This window comes from Botryllus schlosseri, chromosome 16, assembly GCF_051294905.1.
Source record: "Botryllus schlosseri isolate E-star chromosome 16, Bs_hap1, whole genome shotgun sequence".
Taxonomy (NCBI): Eukaryota; Metazoa; Chordata; class Ascidiacea; order Stolidobranchia; family Styelidae; genus Botryllus; species Botryllus schlosseri.
In genome coordinates, this window is record NC_137251.1 from 14,573,950 (window position 1) to 14,584,504 (window position 10,555).

At 39.4% G+C, this 10,555-nt stretch overlaps 1 protein-coding gene across 2 annotated transcripts in view; it reads right to left on the reverse strand.

Annotated features, from left to right (window-relative positions):
* The window catches only part of LOC145458941 (serine/threonine-protein kinase ATR-like), a 45,955-nt gene extending 35,457 nt beyond the window's left edge, over positions 1-10,498 (reverse strand). For both annotated transcript variants that reach the window (XM_080337455.1, XM_080337456.1), the window contains exons 1-8: positions 9,557-10,498; positions 8,716-8,848; positions 8,379-8,508; positions 7,427-7,597; positions 7,143-7,315; positions 5,464-5,622; positions 1,616-3,549; positions 749-982 (exon numbers count right to left, since the gene is read on the reverse strand). In XM_080337455.1, the coding sequence (XP_080193581.1) occupies positions 749-982; positions 1,616-3,549; positions 5,464-5,622; positions 7,143-7,315; positions 7,427-7,597; positions 8,379-8,508; positions 8,716-8,848; positions 9,557-9,615 (2,993 nt within the window). In that variant the 5' untranslated portion in view covers positions 9,616-10,498. The remainder of the gene's footprint in view (positions 1-748; positions 983-1,615; positions 3,550-5,463; positions 5,623-7,142; positions 7,316-7,426; positions 7,598-8,378; positions 8,509-8,715; positions 8,849-9,556) is intronic.
* Between the last annotated feature and the right edge of the window lie 57 nt (positions 10,499-10,555).

Below are 10,555 nucleotides of genomic sequence, written 5' to 3' on the forward strand. Positions count from 1 at the left end.
GTTTTTTTTACAACTATTGTCTCGTTCAGCATAGCAGTACTAAGACAAGGGCTTGTTCACACAACAGTGATTACCCAGCATCCAATAGCTGTGTGAGGTCAAAGAATACCAATGTTGTAATGACTTAAGCCATGATTTTGTGGTGACTCGACGTGACTAGAATCCTTTTCTTAAATATGGAAAATGACTCGTCTCCAGGACATTTTTACAATGTACATTGACCCGATTTTTACTCGAGTCATCGCGCATGACTCGACCGAGTCATATGACTTGAGTCACAGACGGCCAAGACAGGCAATTCGTTGTAGCTTCGAAGAATAGTAAGAGACCGCATTATTCCGATTTCGTCTATCCGTCCTGGTATTTGTAAAATAGGATCAGTAACGGTGTGAAGTGGGGGAAATTATTATATTCTGCATTCAAGGTCACCCAAGCAGAGTTGTAAAAAATTGAATTGATCAGGAGTGGACTTGAAAATGAAAGCAGTGAACACAACTACTTGGACTCAGGACTCAATTCTCACCACCGTGACCGCACTCAGACATTTGAACCATGACTCGGACTCAGTGAAAATGACTCAACGCGACTTGATTGGAATCAATAAAAGTACAATCGACTCGGAGGGTCTTGTGACTTGGTTACAATCCTGAAGAATACAGAAATAGAATATGCATGCCAAGGCGACAACATTCTTCCGTCGATACAGAATGACTAGGCTATTAAGTCGGGAAAAAACCACCTCACATACCTATACTTTTGCAGGGCTCCGTTTTGCTGCAGTCTGTTCAAAATGAGATACGCCGAAGACTGTACCAATGACAAGGTCGACGATAGCGCAGCAAAAAGTTGAGACAATGACCATGAGAAGAGTTCGCAACATCCGATATTGCTCTCAGACTCGACAAGAGAATAACTCGCCAACGCTCCGAATATTTCGTTGAGTGTTAGTCTCAAATCCAAATTTCTGTCATTAATAGCGGTCCTGCGGTAAAATTGGTTCGGTTAACAGACTTACACAAGCACTTGCACACACAAGACTCTCACACCCAAAAAATTACTACGAGATGATGATATAGCAAGGTGAAAAATGGGACTTTCACAGAAAATATTAATTGCAATTACACATCACTATTACTTTTCACGTATTTTACTACACAGTGTAAACTACATCTCTTCACTGCGCATTGATTTTGGATGACACAATGTTTTCTATACATATTATTGGAAGATCAGATATGAATTGAGAATGCCCACAAATGTGTCAACAGTGATAACAGTGAACTATAGTGATATAAGAATTTCGATAGTAATAATGAGTGAGCAAATAGGCAATGTTAATATTCACCATGCAACCGTAAAAAGAATCATACAATTAAATTTATGTCCGAATTGTAGACATAGTGATGGTTCTGACTTCTGACAGAGACAATACGATTTCTTTTACTCCCTCTTTAGATCATAGAAAGCTGATAAATTCTTCATAATCATAAAATAATTTACAGTACTGTAACTTTGTAAATGAATGATCACATCACCAAATCGTACAAGAAAAATATCTACTACTATAAATTATCAAAAATAATACTCATCAGGATAAAGGAACGACCAATCTCACCGCAAAATCTCCTCCAGAATCCTCATATTCTTCCTGCTCTGCTCCGATCCGTTCTTTAAATTCAAGGCTGCAATTCTCTCATCCAACGACGCACTAGTACAGTACTGCAAGCTTTCCAACCACTTCTTCGACAGCATCCTCGTAGAATCTGTCAAAGGCCTGCCCTTGATCATTTCCAAATAATTGCTGCACATCTCGATGATCGTAACTTGCAGAGCGTTAAAGCAGACTTTCGTCTGTAAATTATAGTCCGGCTTCGCGACACAAGACTCAAACAAAACCCAGCGGCCGTCCATAATTTTATAAACCTCCGAGACAATGACACCCAGCAGTTGCACCACATCATCTCTCTGTTTCTTAGCATTGCCAGGTTTCTTCTTAAAGACTAGCTTGAAGCTATCGACACGAGGCTGGAATGGAGCACAATTCACACAACAAGCCGCGTTAGGCTCATCAATCAACTCAATTTTGCAGGGAGACGACATCAGCATTGTCACTCTGTGCACCAAGATCGCAATTGCAAACAAGCTCGAATGACAAAATCTAGTTTCCAGATCTTTGACCACTGTCCGAACGTGCGTCAGCATTCCTTTAAAAGGAGTTTCCGACAATGCTTTGACAATAAAGAACGGGAGGAACGCCAAAGCTATATTGGTCACGTGAGATTTCATGCCAATAGCCCTTTTGAAGAGTACGGTAGAACGGAAACGGCCGTACTTCGTTGTGTGTAGCAGTGATAGCGTCTTCAAACAGTCGAAAACTAGATTTGGGACTGCATCTGCAGAAGATTCGCAGCCGAGCATCAGCCCACGCTGCTCAAGACCTTCACTGATCGGATTCAAAAAGGTTACTCTCAATTCAGAAGACTTGAAATCGGTGTCAAAATCTTCCAGCTTAGGTAGATTCAACCAGGGCAAGGATACAAATGAAGTGAAGTAAAACATCGTTTTCTCACAGTACTGAGCAATGTATGACTTTGTATCGCCGGAATTTACAGCATCAGCACAATGTAAAAGAGTACTGTGGCTTTGTATCAGATTCACGCACGCACACACAAATCGTGGCCAATCTTCCGATTCCAAAGAATTCTTTGCAATTTTAAGCAAGCTCTCCATCAGGAGAACGCTTTGGTTTGCATTCAAAAAGGAAGACAGCAAATGAAAGATGTAATTTTGAGGGATATTTCCCAGGACCGTGTCTGTCTCGAGTGATTGAAACACGCGCATCACAATCTGAAGACACAGCTTGTAATTTTCCACATGCGACACTCTCATTTCAAAGCCGTCTGCGTCGGTTACGTTCTCGTTTGACGTCGACACCAAATCTTCCACATATCTCCGACAGAAACTTTCCAAAGTCTTACACAGTTTCAGGTTTACAAGCTCTGATTCTTGCGCCGAACATTTGGCTTCCATTTCCACTACAATACAGTGAGCGAAAGTCTGCACACCACACAGTACTATCGCATCCTGCGATAAATACCCGGAATCCAACATCCAGCGTAAAAGTTTTTCCAGCAAATCAACATTATCGTGGTCAAATGAAGAGAGAGGGGTATCAGAGTGAATAAGAGTTCGTATATTAACACAGAGATACTCCACAACACCTATCAACGAAGAGATAAACTGTAATTCTTCATCAGTCGTCCCTTCGGAATTATAAATCTGCTGAAGTTCAGTGGAAAGATAGTGACATAGAGCCGTTAAATATTCGTCGCCAATGACATGTTTTGCAGCGTAACGCGAAACAACGATCGAATCTACATTCGGCGAAGTAATCTTCTCAACGGCAAACAGTTCCTTCAGAAACTCGCTCAAACACTTTACGAAACACGGCCAGTCTTTGTCGGGTCTCAAACCTTCGTTTTTTCCTTGCAGGGTCTCGACAACGAGCTCCACGCACGCGACGGAACAGTAGATGAAATGGTGCAAAAGCTGCAACAATATTTGCATTAGCTGATACGTGGTACAGAAAATTAAGATTGATTTCATCACAGCATCCTTGCAAGAATAGTTATATTTAAAGAGGTGCTACGCTCTACACTCAGGCGCGTAGCCAGGGGGGGGGGTTCGGGGGTCGAAACCCCCTCCTTTAGAAACGCGAAACCCCCTCCTTTAACGCGAAACCTTGCTCTTTTTAAATGACCGCTCTGACGCTAATACTCGTTTGCAATTCAATAAGTCATATTATCAGTATTGTGCGCGGCGAATTAACGAAAGGCGCGGCCAATTAACGAAAGACGTATTGCTAATTAGCGAGATTCGTCTGTGCGCATTGCACTGCACAGTGTAACGCGACACGATCTCCCGCTGAGATGATTGGCGAAATCAGGTCATTCATTGTCGCGTGTTCGGCAATCATTACTAGCCTGATTTACCGCGTCCCCAACAAGCCTAATTCCGCTGGCTTGAATAATCACATCTGCAATAGGCCCGCGGCGCACGATATCGTCACTGGCCTTCACAATCACATCTGCATTGGCTTGGTGTGCACGATATCTTCGTAGGCCTACACAATCGCATCTGGAATAGGCCTCTTACTAAAGATATCACTAGCCTAACTATCGCGTATTGGGCCTACCATGCTTTGGCTCCTATTTCTCGATGGCTTAGATAAAATGCTATAAGTAATAAGTATATGCTGATTAGCGATTGTGATTAAAGAGTTACATCTCGTAACTGAATGACATCGAATGTCCGCAATCATGTTCGACGCGTGCGTACATGCGTAATTGATTTCCACTAGTCTTCAGCTATAGTCCAGTAGGCTTGAGTTATAAGAGGTAAAGGTTTGAACCACCTGAAATCGGCGTCATTATAGCACATATTCGATAAAAACTCGTACATTTTTACTTTCCTAAATCGTCGCCGAGGCTACGTAAGACGCAAGACGCATTGATGAGCGGGCGTATTTAATTGTTGGACGCTTTGACAAGATCGCGAATTTAATTGTTCAGCGCGTTGATAAGCGCGCGCATTCAAATGTTCGACGCGTGCGTATTTCATTGTTCACGACAGATCAGGGAGTCGCTAATTAACAGCACTTCCGGACTCGTCGAAAAGCTTATCATACGCCTATAATCGCCAACACGGGGATGTTGTATAATCGTTATTTACGCATCGCATGTACTTAACCCTAATGAGTCAATGCTACGTTACTAAATTCGGAAAAAATCGAACCCCCCCCTTATTTTTCGGCTGGCTACGCGCCTGTCTACACTATATGATATATATTCTCAAATTAAATATGGGCGTGTGAAAAGATTTTTGGCCGCAGCTATTTTCTTAAAAAAGCCACTGCATTCGGACTGCAGTTTTAAATCTTGGTGATGGTCGTTCCTTAACTAGTTACCGAAGATAACTTCTGACGAGTGTCATTCCAAAATATATGGATATATTTCAATATGAATATATTATTTAATTGTATATTGGTCGACTGCAAGGCACACAGATGAAAGTGTGAGCGGCCCCATTCATCTGTGTGACTTGGAGTCGACCTTTATCAAAATACATCAGCCCAGGCTTTGTCTAAAAAAGAGGTTCGTGTACCATCTTAATATAGTATATTGAACGTTCTCCTATTTGAGATCTCATTTCATGCTGGTGACGTCATATTTTTGTAATACGATTTTTGATATACAATGTTCTTTCCAATTCTCTACTAGTTGCTGACAATTACCCCTGACGAGTGTCAGCCGAAAATATTCGGGTTCATTTCAATATGAATATACTATTCAATTGCATATTGAAGTTCTGTACCTCGAAGAAGCTCTTTGTAGGCTATATGTATTCTTGCAATGGATGTTGTGATGAATGCAATCTCAATAAGCACGCGGCACAATAGCTTACTTTTGAAGATGGCACTCCCTGCAGCATTAGAAGTTTTCGCAAGATATCGAGGCTTTTCGACTTCAACTTGACTCTGCCGTACTCAAGTTGAAACAAAGCGACGCACCAGACGGATTCGATCTGGTTGTTAGCAAACTGGCAGATGTCCACCACAAATTCCTGGAATTGTCGACGGCGTCAAAATCAAGAGAATTTAAACAAGATAACATCATCACTGCCTTATTTGAGCCATTTCTAAAATACTCCACATTATATATTAGGGTAGAGTGAAAAAAAGAAAAATTTGAATTTCAAAAAGTGCCTTTGATATTTGGTCCCAAATCTCAAATGAATTACTTCAATCATAATTTTAGGTTCCTGCACCCTCTAGTGGCCATGTAATTTCACCGAACGTGCCGAAAATAGCTAATTTTGCCATATCTTGATACCCACTTATGCTAGAAAGCTAGTTTTGGGCTCAAAAGCTGCGGAATCAACATGTTTCTATCTCACTTCCATAGAACTTTGTCTTGAAAATGCACAGAAAAAAGTTACAAGCAAATGATTGATTTTTAGGCCGCCAATAGAATGTCAGTTGGTTTTATCAAGTGTGCAATGCCAATTTCCTTGTAACAATTTATTACATTGCTGCTTTAACAACAAAATCTTGTTTGGAGGACCTGCGAGTTGATTTATAGATCAATCCAGCATAATTTTGATTAGTAGAGAGAATGATTGAATTTACATCACATTTTGAACAAATGATAGGCCAAGAAGATACCCGTCCCACCAAGTTCATGACAAAGGTTTGTGATGATACAATATGATGAAAGTCCAATCATTCTCTTTTCCTCATCAAAATTATGCTAGGTTGATATATAAATCAACTCGTAGGTCCGCCAAACAAGATTTCGTTGTTGAAGCAGCAATGTAGCAAATTGTAACATGCAAATTGGCATTGCAAACTTGGTAAAACCAACCGACATTTTAATGGCGGCCTAGAAATCAATGATTTGCTTGTAACTTTTTTTCTGTACATTTTCAGACAAAGTTCTATGGAAGTGAGATAGAAATATATTGCTTCCGCAGCTTTCAAGCCCAAAACTAGCTTTCTAGCATAAGCGTATTTCAAGATATGGCAAAATCAGCTATTTTCGGCTCTTTCGGTGAAATTGCACAGCCACTAGAGGGTGCAAGAACCTGAAATTAATATAGAAGAAATTCATTCGAGATTTGGGACCAAATATCAAAGGCACTTTTTGAAATTCAAATTTTTCTTTTTTTCACTCCACCCTATAATATATCTATCTGACAACGCATCATACGCAGGGCATAAAATACAGAAATATTTCAAGGAAGCACAAGTCCACTATGGAAAAATTAGGAGGTTGTAATAATTATGATGACCAATACTATAACAAAAAGAAAAACATAATGGAATAAACGAAGAAATTCACTTTTTTATGGTAATAAGACTGTTGATATACCGTACAAAGTTCTTTTCAATTCTGTACTACTTGCTGACAATTACCCCTGACGAGTGTCAGCTGAAAATATTTGGTATATTGTATCTTATCAATATAGGCATGGGATGAAAAGACGGACGATTTCAACCGAATATGGAAGATATACGAGATGTACAATCATGAAAAGCTGCTCATGTGGTTCATTATAATGATAATTTCAGAGTAAGACGATACCTTGAGTAGACTACAACAATTATCTCTCGCACATTCAAGAGAGACGAAGTCCCGAATGATCAGATGCGACCGTTCTCCCCTTTCTGGTGCCGTAAAGCCTCCCAGGGTTACTGGGTACACATCTGAGCTCCCATCCTCAAATGACATATCCATTTCATGAGCACGATTCAGTTCTAAAATGGAAACAAGTGTCAATAAACCAAGTGTTGGTGTCAGCAATAAATTGTGAATTTAGATTCTTCAATCATGAAGATTGTAAAACTACCAAACAATATTCGATTCACCTGCAAGAATTGTGACCATCTCAATCAGCAAGCCGGATAACATGGTAATATTCTTAGTTTTGAACAACTCCAGCAAAGTCACGAGCAGTGTTACAACGATCGAATGAATGTCTTCCAGAACCGATTCACAAAGTAAGCTGAGTAAAGAGTGCCATATCCAGCGTGTGAACTCTGAAGTTGACAGAATTTGACATGACTTACATGGTCAGAAAGAACATTTGTATTTTCAATTTGAAGCTGTATTCCTGCATTTCATGGTCAAACGGGCAAATTGCAAGTATAGATATTTGGATTATTGGATAAAATAATTGTATTACTGAATGAGGTATTTAGTTAAGTATGCAACACAAGTAGAAGAAACAGTACTACATTTGACTCGTGTGTAAGAAGCGAATTCTAGGGCAAGCCAAATGTATAGCCTACTACAAGTACTAGAAATCATATCATTCACAAAGTTCTAAAATAGTCTTACTGGTATATGTAGTTTCAATGAACAACTTTTAATGACAATTGACAATAGCACAATATAATTTTCAAACTAGCAGGATGGATATCATTCACTGAGGCGGAATGGATAATGGCACTAAACAAGTACCATACAGACAATTGAAAAACCAAAATACCATGGATAGGAGGTGTATTGACGGGAAATTATAATGATTTCGACGTACGTTCTATGGGGCAAAGAACAAGGGAATGATTTAAAACATAAATTGAATCAAAACTTACTAAAACAGACAATATTTTACATTTTACAGCATTAAAAATGTGAGAAATTGGAATGCTACACCAGCAATCAAAAACCAATAAACAATGCGATAAAAAATGTAATTTTCAATGAACAAGATAAAATAATTTACGAGAAAATTGAATTTGGCCATGGGGGAGGCTGGGAGGAATCGGATTTCCCGCACAATTGAAATAGAAATATTATGATTGAAGGAATTTTCACCTTTGCACTCGTTACAAAATCTTTCCTGCAAGACAGCGTCAAGATGCAGAAATTGATCAGGCGTCGGCACAAATACAGGATGCGGAAATTTACGTACGAGGTGACAAATGAAATCCAAAATAATTTCGGTCTGAAAACGAAGTATTTAGTATTGTTTGCAAAAGAAATTGTACAAATAGGCAATCGTAAAATGTAAAAGACATTCGTAAAAATGTAGTAGTAGCCTATCTCTTGTACCCAATAACCCATCAAGTAAATGCCATGGTACAGCATTACCGTACTGAATGAATACGATTACCTGAAAATAAATAATAATGTAAATATAAGCACAACTAACCTGTGAACTTTTTCCTTTGGTTTTTTTCAACTCTTTGCTGATGACTTCAATATTTGTTAGATTTTCAGCAATTATTTTCTTCAGTGATTTCCTTATAGCGGCGCACTTTTCTACCAGTGCAGAACCTGTAAGACTATTGATCAGAGAATAGTTAATTGTACTTGAATTAATATTATAGGAGATGCATTGCATGGTACGTATTCACGTAACATGTAGACATTTTCTGAAATACAGCATATACACAGAGGAGGTCTACTTTTTGATAGGCTAACATTCATAATATCGTAATTTTTCTCAGTCCGAACTTCTGGCCCTATTTTCCAATCAGGACTGATAGACGAAATACCAATAATGTGGTGACTTTACTATTCTTCGAAGTCACAATGAAATGTCTGTCTTGGCCATCCTAGTCTCAGGTCCTATGACTTGGTTCGAGTCATGCACAAGAACTCGAGTACAAGTCGATTCAATACACAAATTTACTCCAGTCGAGTCATTTTACGAATTTGAAAAAATGACTCGAGTCAAGTCGAGTCAATACCATCCTACATTTATGAGTGAAATTGTAATAAATAGCAAATGGGCGAAATAGCCCCCACCCCCTCTCATTGCCTCATTGGCAGTTGCCAGTTGGCACTGATTATATCTTACCCTTCAAGTATTGCTTTGATTTCAGCTTGAATAGTTTTTACATGTCTTGGAAATTGCTACTGCTAATTAGGTACCCACAGTGACTACTTTGAACGTCTCTAAGTAAGTGTTTCACAAGCAAGTGCACCATATATATTATTATTAAAAGCGAAATATTGGCAGCAAATCTTCAGTTTATTCTTTGGCTTACCTCGACATATCTCCATATTCAAAGACTATATCCTGGAGCTGTTCACCAGTTACAGCCATTTTAACAAATGGCTACGTTACTGATTGAACAGTATATTTGTCATATAGATTGCAGCAGCACGATCCCCTCCGACTCTACGAGATATGCGGAATGCAGATAGTGTGTTTGTGATTATTATTCTTGGCGCTCGCCGATTTGTGTACATGATACGCATGAATGGTATTGATCATGTATCTTGTGGCAGCGCAGGTCTTCGGTTCGGTTTATTAGCAATTTTTATCAGTTCAATACACCACAAAATTGCGATACAATGAAAAGATAGGAAGGTGTCGAAACGACTTGGAGTAGTGGAGAAGTCTTTGGAATCGGACCCTCACCTTGGCCTAGGCGAAGTAAAGAGGAGGCATGCACAGTGCACACTGAATGAAAAGTAAAATAAGATAGTATAATACCTCGTCACCATCCGTAACTCTCATGAAGTAATTTACAGCTCATGAAGGTAATACGGTATGACTATATACAAAATCCTTCAAGGCGGTATTAGAACAGCAATAAGCGAAATGTATTTATTGCTGTTTTAATCAGTACCAAGTTGAAGAATTGGCATTCTTCATCAATTACTAGTTTTTTTTTAAATCTCGGTGCTACTGTGACATGTGTCGGTAGGCGAGTTCGATACATGAGATCGTATTTCTACTTGAATGTGGCACACTTAACAGAGTAATGTGTTTTCCATAAATGTAGCCCATTTAATATGAACCGAGTGAGGATCATTGTTGGCTCCCATGCTATCATATACACCTGCTTAAACGATACGACGACCACAAAACGTGGCTACCACGCCCAGGACCTGTTAATAAAACGCGATTACAAATTCCCTCCACAGTTTTCAGCATAAACCGGTATCCGCGCACAGCACAGTCCACGTGCCTACAGCAATAGTCTATCCAATACAAGCAGAAAGGACTCCCAACACAAGTAGCTATTCTATGTAAAAAG